This window comes from Rhea pennata, chromosome 4 (genome assembly GCF_028389875.1).
Source record: "Rhea pennata isolate bPtePen1 chromosome 4, bPtePen1.pri, whole genome shotgun sequence".
Lineage (NCBI taxonomy): Eukaryota > Metazoa > Chordata > Aves > Rheiformes > Rheidae > Rhea > Rhea pennata.
This window is the reverse complement of record NC_084666.1, coordinates 77,096,170-77,117,296: the sequence shown is the minus strand read 5'-3', so window position 1 is coordinate 77,117,296 and position 21,127 is coordinate 77,096,170. Positions and strand designations below refer to the sequence as shown.

The following is a 21,127-nucleotide window of genomic DNA, read 5'->3' as shown; positions in this document are numbered from 1 at the left end:
ATCTCTGGAGACCTGAGAAGCTGTGTGCTTGGCTTGTTCAGGGCCAAGATTAGAATATGTGGTATCTGTACTCAGACTGAGGAGGGTTTTTGTTTCTGCTTAGGAATACGTAGTGTTAGTTTCCAGGGGCATGTTTGATCCCTTTCCTGTCATGTTTTTCTATGCTTGTATTTTTCTCCTCAGTACTTTCCAGAGACTCGCAGGCTTTGTTTTACAATCAAGGAAATACAGCTAGTGATATCAGTAAACAACGTGTGTAATAACTGGTGAGGAAGTGTGGAAGTGAAGACTAAGTGTACTCTAATTGTTGGGGATAGCTCATTGGTTTGCCCCGTTGGGAGAGATGAGTGAGATTTGGAAATTGGAGAAGGAAACAAAGGTAGGAGAAAAAGCTGTAAAAGCTCTTAGGCTCTCTTGTGTAAGACTGCAATATAAAAATGGGCTTGAGGAGTCATTACAGCAGAGGACATCTAGGAAACAAAAAGGAGAGCAGGCTGCCAGGTGGTGCCTTCTCAGTAAAGCTTGAAAAGGAGCAGAATGTGATAGTTTGTGTTTTCCAGCTTCTTGTGTTTGTTCGTTTTGTTACTGAAGTACTGTGCCTGTGTTGTGGCTTTGTCTCCTTAGGTATCACGCTCATAGCTGTTGATGAAGCTCACTGCATTTCAGAATGGGGACATGACTTCAGAAACTCCTTTAGGAGTTTGGGCTTGTTAAAGAAGGCTCTGCCATCGGTAAGGTTTCGTGATGTTTGATTTCAAATTGGAGAGAAGGATTCCACCCCTCTCTATACGATAGATTCTGGTGCTGCTTTTCTCTAGGTTGACTTACCGTGCCATTTTGGAGTTCGTACGTTCTCTGTCAGTCAGTAGCCTTTGTGGTTTTTTTCCAAAACTCGCTATTCTATTTGATTCCCAACTTTTTTTAATGGTGGTTATTCTGTACCTGGAATACTAGATATTTCTGAAAGTTAGAGTTAAGATTTAGTTGGATCCCTTTATGCTGGAAGATTGTGTCTCAAAGCTTCTCGCTTACTATCTAAGGTTTTTTTTTGAAACTGGTCAAGTGACTTGTTAGGACAAGCAGCAGAGATTTCTAGGCACTCCTGAAGCACTGTTGCATAAGGTCCCAAATTAAGCTACCACATCAGAAAAATACTATAATTCACTGAAGATACAAATAAAGAACACACAAACTCTGGAAAAAAACCTCGTAAACAGTGTTTTATCCCCTCTCCTGAATAGTATAGACCAAAAGTTTAGGAGGCTAAATATGACCTGTGTTCTTTCAGATCACTGAGCTGTAGTGAACATAAGATTAAAATGCCTGTTCTCATGCTGCTACTTAAGTTTTGACTCGTGATCTAAAAAAGCATCAATGAGGGGTCTTGAACTACTTGATTCTACTGTTTTTAATTACAGGTTCCCATTGTTGCTTTAACTGCAACTGCAAGCCCTTCGATTCGAGAAGACATAGTGAATTGTCTGAACCTGAAGAATCCCCAGGTCACATGTACTAGTTTTGACAGACCTAACCTGTACTTAGAAGTTGCACGACAAAGTGGAAATATCCTTAGGGATTTGAAGCAGTTTCTTATTAGAAAAGGAAGGTGAGGGTTTAAGCCTGTACTCTCTGTTCCCTCAATACTTACCTGCAGTGCACCAAGAACAGGTGGTATCTTTAAACTGCTCTGGTGAGCAAGACATCAAGCTCAGCTCTGATGTAGTTGGAGTCACTTATTAGGTTCTCCACAACTGCGACACATTCAAAAAAACAAAAAATCAAACAAACAAAAAAAACAAAAAAACTCAAAACCCTCTTTTTTTTTTTTTTTTTTTTTTTTTTTTTTTTTTTTGAAGCAGGGAAGGGTGATCCCTGACTGTTCCCTTATGAACATACCAATGTGCAAAATGACTTCCAACTCCCTTTTCCTAAAGGACAGATAACTTCTGTTCAGTCCAACTACTTTCATAAAAGGGGCAAAACACCTTTTCCTCCTTTCTTTGTTAAGAGCTCATTGGCAAGCTCTTTGCATCATATGGTGAAGCTCAGATTGGTCCCAAGCACTGAAAGCTACAAGCAATGCAAAACTTATGAACACAAACTGACTTTTGTTGGACTAAAGCAGCTCCATGGGAAGGTGCTGAACTGGTTTTAAGCTGCAGCACCTCTGAAATGTGTGGAGTGATGACTTTCCATGCTACCTGGGATCTTATCCATATAGAGAAATATTTAAAATAAGGGGGGTATAGAAAACAAATTTTAAAACTCTTTAAACCTTTAATCCTGAAGAAGTTGAACTCCTGCGAAAGCTACATCCCCTTTTTAAATAGGGTGAAGGATAGTTTTTGCAGATGGGTAGCTTCTTCTCTGCGTCCTTACGTGTTAGCAACATCTTTGCATGTTGCTGTTTGTTTTTCAGTTTTGCGTACGAGTTTGAAGGACCCACTATCATCTACTGCCCTTCAAGAAAGGCCACTGAACAAGTTGTTTCTGAGCTGGTGAAACTGGACGTGGCCTGTGGTGCATACCATGCCGGTATGGGAATCAAAGAAAGGAGAAACATTCATCACCAATTTTTGAGGGATGAAATTCAGGTAACACGGAAAAGTAAGAGCACACGCTCCGATCTGTAGCAGTAGGGTTTCTGGTGGAAAATGGGTTAGTTATTGTGTGAATGCGTACAGAGGGAAGAAACTGGAAACATCGGCCTATTTTTCTGGTTTTCTCTGTATATCTTCTATTCTGGGCAAGAAATTGCTGGTCTATGGTGACAGTAATATTGCTGCTGTATGCTGCCGATTCCTTTACTAAATCTCTTAAGGTGTAGGGCTCAGGAGCTTCCTCAGATGCTATAGGTTGCTTTTTTCTTCCTGCAGCTGAGCGGGCAAAGAATTATCCTGGGGCTTCTTGCATTGCCCTTCAGGATATGTTTTATGCCCCTCTTCTGGGGGAAAAACTGCTTGAAAACTCTAGTATCTGCCACAACACGTTGCTCATTATAACCCTGTGCTCATGCTCCTACCAGCATTGGGGTTCTTGAAAGCGTAATCTCAAAGCAACTCTACAGAAGTAGGAATTGAGTGTAAGCTTGTAGCCTGTGTATTTTAGGCTGAATTTTGAGTCTGTAGTGAGAAGTTATTACCCATTATCTGAGCATTGATAGAAATCTAGACATGTTCTCAAGGTTCAGTTCAAAACGTACTCTGTGCGGTCGTTGTTTTGTAGTGTGTTGTAGCTACAGTGGCATTCGGAATGGGCATCAATAAAGCAGATATCCGGAGGGTTATTCATTACGGTGCCCCTAAGGAAATGGAATCCTATTATCAGGAAATTGGGAGAGCTGGTCGTGATGGGCTTCCTGCCTCTTGTCATGTATTGTGGACGTCAGCGGACTTGGCTTTAAACAGGTAAGCGATTGAGAACAGGTGATTTGACGTGGATAGCCAAAATTTACCACTGCAAAGGGAAGAGAGGCAGGGGAGTTTTGACTGAAAGAGTAACAAATTTAACAGTGTGATTCCAAGAACTGTTTTCTGCATGCGTTCAGTACCAGACACTAAGTGACACAAGCAGTATTGGCTTGTTACCCACACCGTGCGTGCCGCAGGGATGTGGCGCGGGTGGTCTGGCTCACGTGCAGCAGCTCAGAGCATGGGCAGAGTGAATTGCCCATCCTGCAAGGTTCTCCCATGCTATTTTCTCAGTTGCTTGCTTTCAGGGAATACTCTGGGGGATGTTAAATTAGACAATAGGTGTCCTAATCTATTGCTCCTTGATTTCTTAACATGGTGGCCGATGCCCTAGCACGTTTGTAACTTGGCCTCTAGTGTTGGTGAGAAATTACCAGAGCTTGCTTGGAAAACTGGAGGCTGAGAGGGATTTTCCTGTATAGCTTCTTCCTTTCCCGCCTTGCACCTTTCTACATTTAATTCTGTAGCTTAGTGGTTTGTGGGGTTGGAAGAGGCTCTGGATGTCTCCATCTGCCCTTTTGAGAATAGTTGCCGTATGCGGAAGGGTATGAGATGCTACAAAGATCAAGCTTCTGCAGAAGCAGGCAGGTTTTGGCCTACTTTTTGTAGGAGGCTTTTCCTTGCTGCTTCCAGTCGGCTGGGTTCAGACAGTTCTCTGGCATGTTTAAATTTCATTGCAAGACAGAGGGATAGTGCGCAGTATTTAAAGTTACTCCTTTTTCTTCTTGGCTGACAGACATCGTCTAAATGAGATACGCAATGAAACGTTCCGATTGTATAAATTAAAGATGGTGGCAAAAATAGAGAAGTACCTTATCTCAAATAGCTGCAGGAGGAAGTGAGTACTGTATTTATTTTGTGTTTTCTGTAATCTCAAAGCATCAAGCCATTGCAGCTCAGTTGCAACTGGAGGCTTTTCATTTGCAACGTGTTTTGCAAACATGTTCTTCAATATTTAAAAGCATCAAGAAAAGCATTTAAAATCTAGAACCTATATGTTTTATATGCATGCATCAAGCTTTTGTTATTTACTTTTCAGGGGAAAAAAAAAAGCCCTTCCTTTAGCGTAATGAAGGCCAAATAATTGGCTCCCTGGTGAATTAATTAGTGGTGCTGATTTCAACTTGTTTTCTGGAATGAATTTCATGGGTAAATTCTTGTGCTTTTATTTAATTCCCCATGCTCCCTTGGGTAGAATCATCTTATCTCATTTTGAAGACAAACAACTCCGAAAGGTCTCCTCGGGCATCATGGGCACAGAGGAATGCTGTGATAACTGCAGGACCAGGTAAACGTTCTTCCCTGAAGACTGATACGGGAGGTTAGGTTCTCTCGGGGTGACTTACCAGGCAAACAATCAAAAAAAGGATTGACTACTTTTTTTTTTTTTTTTTTTTAATCCACTTCATCTTGCAGATGTTCAGTCTGAAGTTTTATTTTTGAGCAACTGGCTCTGTTAACTTGCTACTCAGTAGTTGAACAAGCCAAGAAATAGCTTGTCAGTGCTAAGTTAGGCTATGGAGAAGTCTGTAAATGAAGTATGGTCATGGTTTCTGAAACGGAGTAAACGATTCAGAGCAGTGTTCTTAAAGGCTTTGAAATACACTTTTTCTTTTTTATAGCAGTCTGCAAGTCTGGCATCGGTGCTGGATAATTAATCCCTGAAGAAAATACTTGAAAATGGGGTATACTGCCATGTGTCTGAGGCTGTATGGCCTGAGTGCCAAGGGAGCCCTTCTCTTGTTACAGCGGGTGCTGACCCATGTTCTTTTTAGCGTTACTAATGGTCTCATAGATGTGCCGAGGGGAAGCAGGGAGGTTGGTACTCGCGGGTATGAATAGCACGAGCAACATGAGTACCTCCTCTGCCTCTCGTGCACGTACACACACTTCTGCAATTATGATAAATGGACTATCTGTGCTTGCTAGCAGCAGAGTATTTTCCCATTGGAGACCCCCCAAAAAATGATACTCTGTGCAAAAAGTCTGTTTTGGCTACGTTTCCTGTATGCTCCGGACTTAAGGCATTTTTTTGCTCAAGGTCTTTGATAGCTTTCAAAGAACAGAATTTGGTTTAGGAGATTTTTGTTTCAAGCTGCTAACAGTGACTTTGTGTTAGGAAAGGACCACGTGGTGGATTTGTGGGACAGATCTGAAATCACTTGAAATAGAACATTTTTTTTCCCCTCCCTTGGGGTGATCTCTAATTTTTCAGGTAGGCTCTTCCTCAAGTTACCTTCAATAACGAGCCATAGAAAATCTTTAGTAGGGGTTCCCCCCCTTTTTTTCCCCCCCTCTTTTGTAGGGGAGAAAGAGTCCTTAGGCTATTAGATGCTATTAAAAAATGTCTTAAGTGCTAAAGACAGTCGAAATACTTACATACTAAATTCAGAAGACTATTTAAATAGTCTTCTGTCAAAGCACGTGCTGAGAAGAACTGCTTAGTGTTTGGTTGTCCGGCTGTTTAACTGCACGGGATTTTGGTTTTTGCTTGGTCTCGTTTTCATTCCTAGGTCTTTGCTTTCAAAAGTATGTTTAATTGCTTAGTGAATGGAACTTGCAAAGTGTGTTGTTTTTTTTTCTTAAGTTTATCATGCCCTAAACAAAAAACAAAAAAAAAGAGGGAGGAGGGCTGGGGGATTTGATTTGAATGTAACTAATCTTGGTTTTCTTTATACATTTCAGAACTTCAGGTTTTGCAGCTTCCAGTGACTCAGAAGGAAGTTTACAGGATTTTGGAAAGCAAGCCTATCAGCTGATGGCCGCAGTGAGCGCCCTGGATGAGAAGTTTGGAACTAAACTTCCCATTTTGTTTCTCCGAGGGTCTGTAAGTGACACTTTAAGAACCCTTGTGTTTGGGGAGTGGAGGCCTTGTTATGGGAGCAGCACTTCCCTTGCAGTTCGTGAGTCTCTCTTAAATGCTACTGCAGTAAAGATAATGCGCTTCCTAAGTGTGTTTCACTTGACTGTGTGCAAGTACCACTAAGGAACAATTTCTGTCTCCAAGACCTCCCTGTCACACCTTCCTTTTCCTGGAGGTGGAACAGGGGCCCTTCGTGGTGCAAGAGCTCCGCTTGGAATTAGCGTCTGGTGCTTGTGTTGTGGGGAGTCGTCCTATGTTTTTGTGGGCAGTGTGTTTGAGCTGGTTGTTAACAGTCCTGTGTTAGGCATGTAAAAAATGAGACAGGTGTCAGCAGAAGTACTAAAGAAAGGTCTTCTGGTAGGCCTTGAGCTTTCATATTCTTCTTAGTGAATTGGATGTTTTTACAGAGATGGTTAAGTTGCTTCTCCACGATTTCCGGTATCCTGGGAAAAAGTAGCATTTTTCAGAGCTGAACAAATGCATCTTTTCATGGCAATCTGCTGGTTTGAGATGTTTTTGTGTTCTTCCTTAGTACTGCTGACCTGCTTGGGGTGGTGAGATGAGAAATAGAATGTTATAATGAATAAAAAATTAATATAAACTGTTTATGCGTATCTTCAAATACAAAGCTTTTCAAATACTAGAGGGGAAACTTCCCAGAAATACTACATGGGAGTAGTAACAAAAGTGCTTCAAATGTCTTCAGCCTGGAAAAAATCACCTGCAATGCTTTATAAAACTAGCTGAATGCTGCTACCTTATCTTTTTTCCCCTGACCCTCTTCTTCCCTCCAGTTTTATTCAGAAAGTAACTTGTTAATAACTTCTCATAGATGTGTCCAGGAAAAAAACATGGTTACAGATTTTAAAGTAGTCTGGGCTGTTAATTTGTTAGACATTGTTGGGAAAATTGATCATGTCAAATTTGCAGTGTAAATTAAGCTTTTTTTTTTTTTTTTTTTTTAAAAAAAAAAGCTTTACTGTTTTTCCCCCTCAAGTACTAGCTAACATAAAACATCTGTTTTTTTACTTTGTTGCATTACTTCTAACGTAGAAAAAACATGGTGACACTTATTAGATAGTCCATAAGTTACACATGCTATCTATGTCTGAACATGACTGGATTCTGAGTTCAGGGGGTGACAGTCCATCAAACAGGAACTAACTGGGGTTTTCATCCCACTTTGGATCATTGCTAAGAGACCAGTAAACCAGTGAGTAAAACACACCCTTTCTGGAGTTTCGAATGGAAAGGATCAAACTCTGTAAAAGGCAACCAAACCAGAGGAGGAGAAGGAGCAGAGGCAACATGCTGTGAGCCTGCTCTGCCCGCAAGGAGTTCCAGTCTCCGCGTTAGGTCACTACTGGAGAAGGGAGCAGCACCCTTGCCGCCCCCGGGAGCACCCCACCTGGACCGCCGCTGGTTGGCCTTTCTGCCGTAGCTCGGCACGCTGTCCAGTCCTCTGACTTAAGCAGTGCTCGTGGCTTTTTTTTTTTTTTTCTGCCTTAGGCGCTTGCTGACTGAAGAAGACAGAGGTAAATGCTTGTTTGAATTCATGTGATGTGAGATTGATTACCCTGGCATGGATAAACATGAGCTGTGCTGGGTTATTTTTATTTTCTGCCATTAATGGTTCCTATAATCTGCATGTGAGGTGTTTAAGAGCTCTGATTTTTGTGCAGCTTTATCCTGGGTCTTACTACATGACCAGTAAGTCACTGGTCGTGATCTCCTGGCAGGAAGCCCAGAAGTGGATTAGGTTAGGTGCAGCTGCTGCTTAGGTGATGTGAACAAGGACATGGCTTATCTTGTAATTCAGCTGTTGTAAATGAGATCGTCTTAATGGGTATTATGGAAATCTGAATAAAATACTTTCATTTGTAGTTTCACAGAAATGCTCTCAATGTCTTCCTCTGTGCTTAGGGGTTTAGCTCACCAGTTATACTAGATTCTTTTTTTTTTCTTTCCTTTCCACAAAAACTACAGCGATCTGACCAATTCCTCTGATAATTTCAGAATTCTCAACGTTTGCCAGACAGATACCGAAGACATGCACTTTTTGGCAGTGGGAAAGACTGGCCGGAGAGTTGGTGGAAATCGCTGGGCCAACAGTTGATAAATGAGGGGTTCCTCAGGGAAGTCTCTGGGCATAGCAAGTTTGCAACCATATGCGTGCTTACTCAGAAGGTAATTTTTTGTTTTAAAACAATCCCATCGGAGGCTTCTGTTCAGCAATCCAGAGCTAAGCCATATGCTGTGTTTCTTACAGGGTAGAAATTGGCTTTCAAAAGCTGGATCTGTCTCAAGTCCAAGCCTTCTGTTACAGTCTAGCGAAGACCTAAATCTAAGGAAACCTTCTAGAAGGTAATAAGAGCACACGCGTTCTCTCGAGCGCTCCTTTCGTATTTTTTTAACATCAGACAGCCTGTTTGCTACGGTTGCTTTTGAAGATGACTGGAAAGTCTAGTATAGAAATCTCCTGTCTGGTCTAGCTGAAGCGTTCCCTTTGGCAGCTAGAGACGTCTATCCTGGCAGCTGCTGCCAACCTTTCTCAGACTGTGAAGCTGCCACAGATAGAAAAGGTAATATGTTGTGTAATGCTCTTGAAAGTGCGCGTTGCTGCGTAAAAGCTGACAACGTCTCATCATTGAGGTCTTCAGCGCAGCTAATCAAATGGTAGTGTAACCGGGAAGCTTTGCAGGGAAAGGGAATTCGCAGAAATCTTCCTGGCCTCCCCAGCTGAAGCTATTCAGAAAAAGGAGTTTCTTCATTATCAGTTATTATGAGTAGATAGAAAGCACGTTATAGAAACATGGGGAAAATAATTGGCTAAAGAAAAAAGCAATTCATTAAGACCTGCTTTCATTTTAATGCTAATATGCTACACTGAGTCTCATGTTGGAACTAAAGCAGTTATCAGCTTGTTTTCCCAGCTACACACTTGACCAACATTATCGTGAAAGCAAGCTAACTGTCTGAAGCGGAAAAGCTAGGTACAACATGCTTATGCTGTAAAAAGAATTGTTTCAGTGCAAATGTCTTTGGTGTTTATTTTCTATTTATTTTTGCAAAATGTCAATTATTTGAAGTCTTAAGTGTAGCTGCCAAAGTTGGTTGTTTTATTCATCGCCAGGTGTTTGCAGCAGAGTATGCTGTTAAAACAGAAAAGTGTGTGAAGCTTGGCTTGTAGTCTTTCACTTCCAGTTGCATTTAATAGACAGCAGTTCTGTCTTGCTGCTGGTTTTCACAAATACCACTTGTGGCTCAGTCTCCTGAAGGGCAAAACAATGAACCAGAGGTTGCAGCGACTTTGCTGTAGCAAAAATAACTTGAGAACTAAGGTCTTCAATGGAGACCTTGCAGGTGTCTACATTGTCATTACCCATTATTTTTTAAATTATTATTTTATCAACACTAGGACACAGAGTGGCTTTTTTCTTCTTTTCTGTAATTTTCCATTTTCGTAGGTTTTTTTAAGCAACTGTCTGTGGGTCGTATAGAAGGAGAGAAACTTTTCTTTGTTCTAAAACAGTAAGAAGCAGTGAAAGCAGTGTTCTTAGTGCACAGCAGAAAGCTTGTACCGAATTTTTTCCTCCAGAAATGGGATGTTAAAAGTAGATTTTTCTTTTTTTACAGCAATATTGCTGTAAAGATTGTTTGTCAAAATCCTTGTCATCTTTTTGTAGGACTAGATTCCCCTTCCCCCAACCTCCAGGAAAAAGTTCTAGCATGCTTTCATCTTTGAGGTCCTTGATGTTTCCCTATAGAATGGGGGTTTTAATATCTTTAAGAAAATCTATAAGAATTTTTTCCCCTAAAAATAGCCATATTCGAAGTGCAGTTCAGTTTGCTTAGCTGCTTTTTTAAAAGTGGCAGCTTCATTGTGCAAATGATTCTGTCTGATTTTTAGTAAGATTAAATTCATTTTCTTACAGCAGTAGACCTTCGGCTGCAGTCTCCGAGCAGTGCTCGCCAAACGGGAAAGTAACAAAGTTTTCACCAGTCAAACAGGTCTGTATGAGCACAGCTCTTCTTGCATTTTTGTTGTGTACATTTGTGTTTGTTGCATTAAAAGTTTTAACCCTATTATGATCTTGCAAATTAATGTTCTGCTGCTTATGTCAAATGCACTGCAAAGACTGTTAAATCAGCATTTGTTTGTCTTGTGTTTCTAATAGGTGTCTTTATATGAAATGTTTTCATATGAGAGAAAAGATAAAATTTCTACAGGAAGCAAGGACACACTTAAAAGGTACAGTATTATAAATTAAAACAGCTAGCAATGGTTTAACTGCATAATAGGGATAGTTTGTAATATGACCCTTAAAATAGTATTCCTGTCTGAAGCAACCATAAAACATGCCTGGTTATGATTAAAAGTTACTGATATATCATTTAAACTGAATAATTACCACTGTAGCCATATGGAGAGAGATCACTTTAGGAGCAACCGCGTTCCAAAGCAAATGTTATTTCACACTTGGCTTAGTAAATCAAGGAAAAGAGCCTTTATTCTAGCTTGTCTGCTTGCAATATTGCAATACTGTTTTGGTCCTATTTACCTCTAAGTGGGCTGCTGTTGTTGTAATAGGACCCTATAGGCTGGTTGCTGTGACACCGCTCTCATCGTGCGGATGCACCTAGCACTAACAACAGCTAATTCTGCTTGCAGCACAGCAGCTGCATCTCTGCCACTGATGCTTTTAAATTCATTAGCTCTATTTTGGCTAGGATCAACATTGTCAGCAATAAGGGAAAAATGCAGCATTTTTGCTTGTGGAATGCTGTCAGAGTAACATTATGAATGGGCAAGAGCTTGTGAGAACACCTTTATTAATATGAGAATCCAGCTGTAGGTAAGGATGTAGGTGCTTTGCTTACAAAACTGTAGTTTTCGTTGTCTGCTTGAGGTTTGGACAGCAGAAGGTTAATCTTAAGATACGGGATCAGCCATAGAGAGAGATATTAGGTTTGTTTTTGAGAGACTGTCTGAAAAAAAAATCAAAGGGCAAAGGTGAAATAGCTTCTTTAGAGGCTGTGACTGGAAAGAGTAGTGATGCTACAAAAATGCTCAATGCTGGCTAATGTTATGATCTGCTTGCAAAAGATTTTTGCCTAAAGCTAGCGCTGCCCTGATCAGCTTAAGTCCTGTGTCAGTGCTCCTGCTAGCACGAGGTGCCAGGTCACCAGACAGCAGGCAAAAAAAATAAGTTGGGCAGCTGCTCTCCCACAGCCTTCTGTACAGAACATGAATAAACTGGTGCTGTGCAAGTGCTGACCTTGTGCTTCTTTATTTTTTTTATCAGCATCCCTGTGCACTCGCCAGTCAAATCTTTTCCTTCAAAGTCCACAGAATCTGTTTCATCTCAAGAAAAAGAACTGCAGGTAAGTCTGAAAGGGAGCATACCTGTGAATTGCAGTCCAAGTACAGTTTTGCTGTACTGGAGCAGCTGTGATGGGCAGCTCTTAATATCAGAACATTGTTCTGAACAGAAGTTCTAGGAGAATTTAAATGTGTTAAGATTGTTAATAGGTTGCAGTATTTGGTTTTGCACATTTGAGGAAAGATGATGCATGCTGTAACTTGTTTTTGTTTTTTTGGGTTACTTTAGATGTGCTTGATCTAAAGTTTCTTCAAAAGAGTTTGGCTCTCTTGTTCACAGACTGCCCTGTATGGCAAGTTGTTGACAGCTAGGCAGAAGCTAGCTAATGAGAAGGAAATTCCTCCAGCTGTCCTAGCAACCAATAAGGTCCTGGTGGAGATGGCCCGAATAAGGTAAGGTCTGCATGCATGCAGGCATGTAACTGTGAAGGATTGCAAGCCAGGTCACTAAAATAAAACTAAGCTACTATGCAACTTCTCTGGTGTCGTTGGCTTGAAGAGCTTTGTTCCCATATCTGCTTCTGGTTCTGTTAGGTTTTATATCAGCAGAGATGTTAGCAGATTTTCAGCTTGTTAGAGAACCTAGTGCCACCAAAAAATGGGGGGGGGGAGATGGGGGGGAGTAGAGTGCATCTGCTGTATGTCTGATGAACCTCCCCTGATGTTTCATTCTACTACCCCCGTTTAACAGGCCTGAGGAGCAGTGAGATTTTGCACAGTAATAAGATGAAAAGAGTCACATCTGCTCTATTTGTGTGAGAGCTACTCGGGGTGCGTTTTCTTGCTTATGAGCTATCTACAGACAAACTTTGTGTTCCTTTGCTGCTGCCCGACTATAAGCCTTTCATTGACTTGTGCTTTGAAACTTAGGAACCTCCCTGCTGATTTTGTTGAGAGAGCATGCCTTGTTGGTAGAGTGGCAGGTTTTTCCCTGAGGATCTTTTACTGTAGTGCCCTTATGGACTGCTCACCTGTGTAAGTTGAATGGTGTTACTGACATCAGACTTGCATCTTCAATGCAGCTTAAAAAAAAAAATCTTTGCACATGCCATTTTAATCAAACCTCCTGACAACTTGACCAGTCAGAGGGAAAGAGGTACTGTGCAGATTCATACTTTTCCCACTTTCTCTCCAATATGCATGTGGTTTTTCAATCAGTTTACTATGTTCTTATCCTGATAAGGATTACAAAAGCTACAGGTCAAGAGCTGTCTCCTACATGTCCATGGGTAGCTCAGTAGCATAAATGAATAAACACAAGTTAGTGTTGCTCTCAGCTATGAAAAGGAAACAAATTCCTTCAGCTTTCCCACTGTAAGACTGGGTATCGGAGGGCAGCTCAGTTTGTAATGCATCTGAAATGCCTCTCCCAGCTACTGACATGTTATGTAACTGTTTTGGAATGTGTATCTTATTCCATGGAAGATCTCTGTTCTTACACATGCTTGGAAGGGAAGAACAAATTAAGATTTGTGTGGTTAACTGATGCTATGAAGTGTCACGCAGCAAATCCAAGGCACCTGCTGTGGCAAAGTTGCCTGACACAGAAATGCAAACAGAGGAATTCCTTAGGAGTTGCAGAGATGATGGCAGTACAGTACTGCCATGTTCAAGTAATGACTGAGAGTTGTGGTTAAGGTGTGTGTTGCTGTTCACAGACACGTGACTTTCCAAAGCATGAGCTTAGGAAGTTTCCATTATTTTTATTGTTCACCCCAAACCAGGCCTACGACTGTTGAGAATGTGAAGAGAATTGATGGTGTGTCTGAAGCCAAATCTACCATATTGGCTCCTCTGCTGGCTGAAATTAAGGAGTTTTGCCAAGTGAATAATTTGCAGGTAGGACTGAGCGAAGTGTCTACTACTGTGCAGACACCTTAAAGAACTAACAGTGTGCAACTATCCAATTTTTCTTTCAAGGTTTTTATTTTATTTTTTTTTTATTTTTTTTAAACACAGTTATCCCATTCAAGCAGGGCAGCTGAACTATGTTAGCTTTGCCTATGAATGTTTCCCAAAGCGGAGTGTGCTACTTAGCGCTCTTAGCTCCCGCTTAAGCAGACCTCCATGGTGATATTGAAAGACCAGGGTGTCTGGGCAGGACACCTGGACCTGGCTGATGTTCTGGACCGCTGTTTAATGCGTGAGAGCAACATGTTTTCCACTGTAAGGAGTTTCTTTTCTGCTTCATAGATTGAGCTGTTAGGACCAAGCTAAGGGAACCGAAAGCATTTGTGCTTTTAAAGAAATCTGTGCACGCGTATGTGTGTGTTAGGCGTAAATTAAAATAAATAGATAAATGGAGGGAAATTCTCATACAAAACAGCAGACTGATTATCACCATTCTAATGAAATAGTTCCACTTATGTATGTTAGGATTACTTACTAAAAAGTTCTGGTTTTACCTATATCCTGTTTTTTGGGGGGCAGGCTTGCAAGTCCCTTGGACAATCCCATGCTTGTTTTATTAAGGCAGGAATACGCAGATGTCCATCTTGTTTGTTACTTTTGTGGAGTTTATTTTATTTATTTATTTATTTTGTGGAATATGGAGCACCAAACCCCAAACTTCCTCAAAGAGGAATGACTCCGTTCCTGATACTACTTCAGATTACATAGGGGAGGCTGATCCAGCGGTTATTACTGGGATATCCTAAATCCTTTTTATATCCTTTAGATGGATGCATTCCCTGTATCTGGACCTAGAGACCAGAAAGAAACAACTCCCTGGAAACATGCTGGAGTACTCTCTCCATCTGAGCATGTCACATACGTCCTGTTCCAAGAGAAGAATCTGTCCCTGGTAAGCTTTTCCCCATGGAGGTCTTTTCGTCGTTTAAAATTAACAAGCGGGGTATTGTGTCTAGGAAGTGAGGGGTTTGCAAGTTTGTGCTCTTAAATCCTCTGCGTAGTGCTGGAGAGGGTTTCTTTAAGGCACTGACCAACCTGAAAGCGTGAAGAACTCATCTTGCTGTATAAGGCTACAGCAAGGTGGTACCCAGCTCCCTATTTATTATAGAACTATTGCAGCTCTTTCATTGGCGTGTTTTAGTACTTTCATGAACTATGTTTTGCTCCAGCCTCTTTCCTCTTTAATTTGGCTTTTTTGATGTATACCTTCCTGCTTTAAAAAAAATGCTGTTTGTTCCATGTATTCCTGTGTATTTTTGTGGTGAGCATCATGAACTGTTTGTAAACAGTTTTATTTATTGCTTTTTAATCCTGCAGTAGGAAACAAGTTGCTTGAAGTTTTACTTTGCCATTCCCAAGAGTATGGGTAAACCCTGTCAGACAGTCACTAAAATAAAGTGTAACTAAGCATTAATTAACAAGAAGCTATGGTATAGTTATTAGTTGATAACTTGACGTTCTGTATCTACTAACCCTGACTTTTGCGTGCACTGGATGTGTGTTGTTTGGGGGAGAAGTCAGAAGAATGAAAGCTGTTCTTCCAAACAGAAAAAGTTAATCGGTTTGAAATCTATCCTTGAAAAAGTCCAAATTTAGGTAGCAAAAGTTTTGATAATTCTCTTCAAGGCAAATATCTTCGGACTTTTTAAATGAAAATGTGAACAGATGTGAATTTGTTTTGGCACTGTTAGCCGTGTTCTACATGATGTCCTGAATCAGACAGACCCTCGAAGGTCAGGTGTAGATGAAGGACTGCTTAGCAGAAGACGTCTGAAGCTTCAGCGAAGAAATGCCCAATGAAGTAGAAGCTGGGTTAATGCTTTAGCCTACGAGGTGAAAATACTCATTTGCTATGTAGTAGAAATTGCTGCGTTCTGAGACGTAGGTGCCATATGGTTGGAATGAGGATGATGGTGACAGTCTTGACGCAAAGGAATATGAGATATAAACAGGCTGCAGGAGAGGTTAAACCACAAGGATACAAGAGGAGAATATCCAATAACATCTCCTTGTCTCTTTTTCTACTCTTCCAGGGTGTCTGGACTAGCTGTGTGACCTTTGGGCTCTGAGCCTCAGAGGTGGTCACACAGAACCTCTTGTTATCTGAGATAAGCTCAGGCTGAGGCTTAGCACTCGAGTTCTGGAAGTAATAACCTCAAGACAAAAATGGTCTTCACAGTCAGCGATATTGGGTGTAACTAAGTGCTTTGGGTTTTCTTGTTGTGCTGTCCAATTTCAGCATCGCCTGGTTACTCCTTGGGAATGTGAGCTTGCCAGGCTTTGGGCATTTAGATGTATTTCAGATGCTTATCACCTTAACTTCTTCTGTCATTGTTTCCCCAGCGGACTATAAGTGAGAGCAGATCTCTTCCTCTTTCTGAGGTTGGCACTCACCTGTGCCAGGCGGTGAAAGCTGGCTACCCTGTCAACCTGGAACGAGCAGGTTTGACCCTGGAAATTCAACAGATGATTTCTGATGTTATCCGTAATCCTCCCATTGACTCAGGTGAGAATCACAGCCCTAATGTGAAGCTTCTCATGATAGTGGCATGCTGATGAAGAAAATGAGAAATCTGACAACTTTTTTTTAAGTAGAACACATTATTTTAGAAGGCTCGTGGCAATATCAGGGTAGAGTATGGCAATGCCAAGGGCACTCCTGTCCTTTCAAGGTTATCGTCTGAAATAAGACAATTTTGACTCATTGAAAAGTAGAGCAGAGTAGCTCTTCACAGATCCTTCCTCAGCTCTATAGCTGTAGAAATGATTCAGGCATTATTCTTGACTAAATCATATTTACACAATTTAAGAGCAGGTAAGTTGAGCACGTCAGCCTGGCAACATCTCCCTGGTATCTGCAAACAACATGTGCATTAAGAACTGTAGAATTTCTCCAGAAGAAATCCAGAGAAGTTGCTTGTTTGTGATGAGGAGATTGAGTCAGTGCAGGAAAAGCAATTTTCAGTTTTAGCCTGTTTTTGTTTTCACCCCCTGAGCTAGTATCAGTTCACAGGTGAATGGGCACCAGAGCACTGTTAAGTTGTGGCTCTGAGGATGAGCAACTTGAAGTTTAATTGTGCCCCACTAACTTAATTTGGTTTCTGGAGTTTCTGACTTCCTAGCTTCCATACTCCAGTCACATTGCAGATTAATTGATGCATCTTTTCAGCAGCAGCTATGGGCCCAACCAGACTTCGTTAGCTTGCGTGGCACTAAGTTTAAGCACTCCATTCTAGCAAGGGAGAATGTGAGGGCTTTTCAGCCTGAACTAACAGTCTGCCTCAAACACGGTTGGAGGCAGATGATTATAATACTTCAGTCTAAAGTTAAGGACAATACGACTGTGTGAGTAGGAATGAGTTGGAAATTTACCCCGTGAGCTCATGTGCTGTTTTCCTATGGGCCCAAACCACACACTGTGTTTTGTTTCTTAACCTTTTTTTATGCCTTAATCTATGCTAGGCTTTAATGAGAACAAATGCTTCTTAAAGCGTAGAAGCACTGTGAATAAGGGGCAGGGGAATCTAAGAACATACACGTATACATACAATTTTTTTTTCCTCAAGACACAACCAAAATTCAAGCAATTAGAAAGCTGGTTCCTGCAGATATTGAAACATATCTTATCCGGATGACTATTGCACTATTGGAGAAGGAGGATGGAAGCAGGCCTCAGGATGGTTTGAGCTACAAAAGGACCCTGGTGTGGTCCAGCAGGCAGCAAGAAAAAGCAGGAGCAGATGAAGCAAGCAGGGAAAACGCTTCAGGGACCAAAACAAAGGTTAGTAAGAGAAGCTATAAATGTGGGTTTGTGTGTGTGTGTGGGGGGAAGCATGTTCTCCCTGCCCCACTTTTCCTGCAGCTCTGAGCAAGACTGCCCCGCTTTCTTTGTGCAAAGCTCAGGCTAGAACAAGAGGGTTCCCCTTGCAAACTGTTGACCTAGGAAGATGACAGATGCTGCCCCTGCGCAGGCATGCTTGGGCTAAGCTGTTTCTCTGTTGCACTGTCCGCTCATATGGAGTGGGTCCTGGTAGTGCAATCCAGGAAGAATGCAGATGCTTAGTGGTCCGCTGCCTGTGAGCATCACAACTGTGACTTAACAGTAATTCCAGAGAGTAAGAATGAACGCTTTCTCCTGTCCTCCACCCCTTCAGAAAGGGGATGTGAGTAGTCCACTAAGACTTACAGTAGCTGGGGCAGTGGAGGCAAAAGCTGACGTTCAAAATTCTCCTCAGTATGAAAACCCAAGCTTGAAAAGCTTGGACCCTTTGTAACCACAAAGTACATGTTCTGCCCTCACCTCAGTTCCATGCGTTGGTACTTTATGTGGGGAAAGTGATTGCCTTTCTGCCTAGAAGGACATAAAACTCCAGGAAAGCTTAGAAAGTGAGGAAGTCAGTGACAATGCCTACTGGAATTGTCTGACGATCTTCCATGGATGCCTCGATCTTCCATGGATGCCTCGGTTGCCTTGAGGCTGCTGGACATAGCTGTGATCACAACGGAAAGCATCAAGCTGTAACTCTGAGTCACCCAGAGGAAACTTCTGTTCAGAGCAGAAAACTGCTGTTTGAGGAAGGCCAAGCTGGCCTCTGAATTTCCCACCCATCTCCCAAGTTCTAGCTCAGCTTTTTATTCAAAAGGCCACCTTGCACTGAGTAGCTCATGATGGGATTGTTAAACAAATTCTAAACTGAATCCTTTCATATCCCTCCGCTAGGATTTAATGTCTGTCATTTACAGGGGTTTGAGTGTGTGTGTGTGTGTGTGTGTGTTAACTTGGATTCAAAACTTTTTTTTCAAAATGTGCCATTTCACCATATTGATTTTCTTGCCTTTCTGATCCCTTTTTTTTTTTTTTTTTTTTTTGTTTTCAAAATGTCCATGTTTGAATGTTCTTTTTCCTGAAGTTGACTCCCTGGCAGCTATAATTACACTTCTTTTTTTTTTCCTGTTACAGTTAGCTGCTGCAGCTAACAACAAGAAAGATATGCTATTAGAGGTCAAATTAATACTATAAAAATGAGCAGACTGGGAATCCAAAAGATAATTGAAATAGTCTTCACTGACTTTTGTCTCCTTCAGAATATACCCTCCTTCTAATAACTATCTCTAGCAAACTGCCTTGAAAATTGCTAATGGATGTTCTTAGATATTTACAGCTTTACTTCTGTTGTTTTTACAGGGTAATTTGATCAAGCCTATGCTGAAGGAAGGAGCTGAAAAAAGCCATCCACAAGTGGTGCCATCAGCTGTGGTAAATAGGTGTTCTTCCTGTAACAACACTTGCAATAGGTGTTCCATTAGTAATGCTTTAAGGAAGACTGAGATGTGTACTTGATGTAAAATTTCAGCTTTGGTTGTTTTGAAAAGCTGATAATTTGAAACTTTGCCCCATTGCACACTAGACAGCAAGGGTTATACAAGAGCTTAGAGAAGTCAATGTGTCTGTGCCTACTACTCCATTTTTAACTAACCTCTTTGCTGGAAAAACACATCTGAAAACAACATTTCTGAGTTAAAAGTAAGTATTTCAAGTTCTTAGAGCCACTGAGATGAAGTGTCCTCTGCTATAAAAGGTGCTTAAGTACAAGTTCAAATTCTCTTGTTTATGAAATAAATGCATCTCGCATGCTCATGTCTTACTGGGTGAAATGGATAAGAAGTACCAGTGATCTCGTGAGGCAGAGGTGTTGGATCTCCTTTCAGAATTGCAGACTAACTTGCTTTAAAAAAACTTTCAATTCAATTTAGTTATTCAGATTGCAGCCTTAATGCAGTGATAAATATAATAGCCTGCTTTATTACTCTCAAAGTCTGTACGGAGCATGGATGACAACCAGCCTGGTAACAGTAAAGGATGTGCAGCAGGTGGTCAGATGCCCATCACACTGGCCTCTTGGAATCAGTCTGCCCTCAGTCTGGATGGGGAGGAACTGTTTCCTGAGTGTCAACCAAAGGTGAGATTGCCTGTAGTGCTCTGCTATGAACAGAGTGCAGATCTGGTCATTTGGATGTTGATGTTAAACCAAAATCCCAGCTTTTATTTTGATTCTTCTCTGTGCATAAAACCTTGATAGAAAGGTCTGGCCTGAATTGCCAGCCAGCCTCTCTTGTTAATATGCTTGATGTAATGACAGCTTCCCCTTTTCTGTTCTTGCTTGTGCTTGAATGTGCCAGTGCAGAAAACTTCTTCCCCAGTAGATCTTGCCAGCCCTCTGGTGGAAGAGGCTTCCAATGCTTAGAGAACATTTTGCTAACTGACTTTCACACAGAAGGTGGTGTGAGATTGCATGTTGACCATGTTAAGGATTTTTGCACTGGTGTTGTATGAAAAGAAATCTCATAAGCACTTGTGTCGTTTGTCTAAAAGGAGCTTGTATTGCTCTGAGCAGCACCGTTCCTGGTATGACTTGCCTTGACTCCCAGTTTGAAGCTGGGATACGGATACGGATGCGAATGCAAAAACCGAACGCAAACAAACCATCGTGCAGTCTGGCCCGTTTTTCGACAAACGTCCCAGAGAAGTTGTTGGGTCTGTAATTCTTTGAACACCACAGCAGCTATTTGATCTGAACCATTACTCATATGAGATGATCATCTATGTTCAGCTCTGTGTTGTGTTAATCCATTGATACTTTCCTGGACACAGACACTGCTTCAGTGTAGTTCTTATCTTCACCCAGTGGTAGTATCGTAGTAGAAGATGCCCTCAGCTCTGGAAACCAGATGTAACCCTAGTAATAGACCTCACACCAGGCAATTATTTTGTTCTGTGGCTATTAAATTGTGAAAATTGAGTCTTAGAATACATGCCTTTTCAGCAGCCTCAACTGAGTTTCGAGTCCTGCAGATCTTTCCTTATTCGTATGCTGGTCATAGCTTCAAAGAGCATCCAGAACATCTGTTGTGAATAAAACCTCTTTGATTATGCTTTGTTCTCGCTTCTGAACAGCGTAATGCTCTGTGCCTGCCTGCTGCTCCAGCCTGAGCTTTGGCTGGGAGCCCTGTGTGCACACCTCTGCTCCAGAACCGTACCAGGCTCTCCATCACTTTGAGATCAGGCCTCCTGTTGTGTTCCTTTCAGCAGCTTGGCAGCTGTCTTGTTCGTCTTGATCTGAGGAAGGATAGGCCTCGAGGAGATGAGGTCTTGCGTTGTTTAAACGCTGAAGAGCTGGCAGAAATTTACCTTCTGTTAAGGTCATGACAGCTGTGGGGGTTTCTGTGCTGTTTCCTTTTCGTTCGGTTAGTGCGTTTAAGGCAATTCCTGAAGATTTCAATAACAACTTGATAAGTTTTTTTTTTTTCCCCAGTTAAATGTTTTCAAGGCTTGGTTCTTTATGCTAGTGGTGTGCGATTCCTGTTCGGTGAACTACTTTGAAAAGGTGTTGCATTTGGAGTGGGTGATGAACCTTCCAGGAACGCTGTGTCCACTTGAAGGAGCGTGGCTCAGCATAGAACCAAACATGTTACAGTAGGACTGCTTAAACTTTCTTTTGC

The 21,127-nt window shown here is 41.5% G+C and overlaps 1 protein-coding gene across 5 annotated transcripts in view; it reads left to right on the top strand.

The window, feature by feature from the left end:
- Positions 1 to 21,127, top strand: part of WRN (WRN RecQ like helicase) — a 39,798-nt gene that overhangs the window by 18,354 nt on the left and 317 nt on the right. For 3 of the 5 annotated variants that reach the window (XM_062574371.1, XM_062574370.1, XM_062574373.1), the window contains exons 17-35: positions 625 to 731; positions 1,419 to 1,606; positions 2,420 to 2,594; positions 3,226 to 3,407; positions 4,207 to 4,308; positions 4,666 to 4,758; positions 6,156 to 6,297; positions 8,350 to 8,520; positions 8,603 to 8,697; positions 10,269 to 10,344; positions 10,512 to 10,585; positions 11,640 to 11,718; positions 11,997 to 12,109; positions 13,441 to 13,555; positions 14,394 to 14,519; positions 15,971 to 16,133; positions 17,194 to 17,408; positions 18,813 to 18,884; positions 19,444 to 19,587. In XM_062574371.1, the coding sequence (XP_062430355.1) occupies positions 625 to 731; positions 1,419 to 1,606; positions 2,420 to 2,594; positions 3,226 to 3,407; positions 4,207 to 4,308; positions 4,666 to 4,758; positions 6,156 to 6,297; positions 8,350 to 8,520; positions 8,603 to 8,697; positions 10,269 to 10,344; positions 10,512 to 10,585; positions 11,640 to 11,718; positions 11,997 to 12,109; positions 13,441 to 13,555; positions 14,394 to 14,519; positions 15,971 to 16,133; positions 17,194 to 17,408; positions 18,813 to 18,884; positions 19,444 to 19,587 (2,432 nt within the window). Of the gene's footprint in view, positions 1 to 624; positions 732 to 1,418; positions 1,607 to 2,419; positions 2,595 to 3,225; positions 3,408 to 4,206; positions 4,309 to 4,665; positions 4,759 to 6,155; positions 6,298 to 8,349; positions 8,521 to 8,602; positions 8,698 to 10,268; positions 10,345 to 10,511; positions 10,586 to 11,639; positions 11,719 to 11,996; positions 12,110 to 13,440; positions 13,556 to 13,675; positions 13,774 to 14,393; positions 14,520 to 15,970; positions 16,134 to 17,193; positions 17,409 to 18,812; positions 18,885 to 19,443; positions 19,588 to 21,127 lie in introns of those variants that run through there. The other 2 variants (XM_062574372.1, XM_062574374.1) reach the window with 2 other exon arrangements.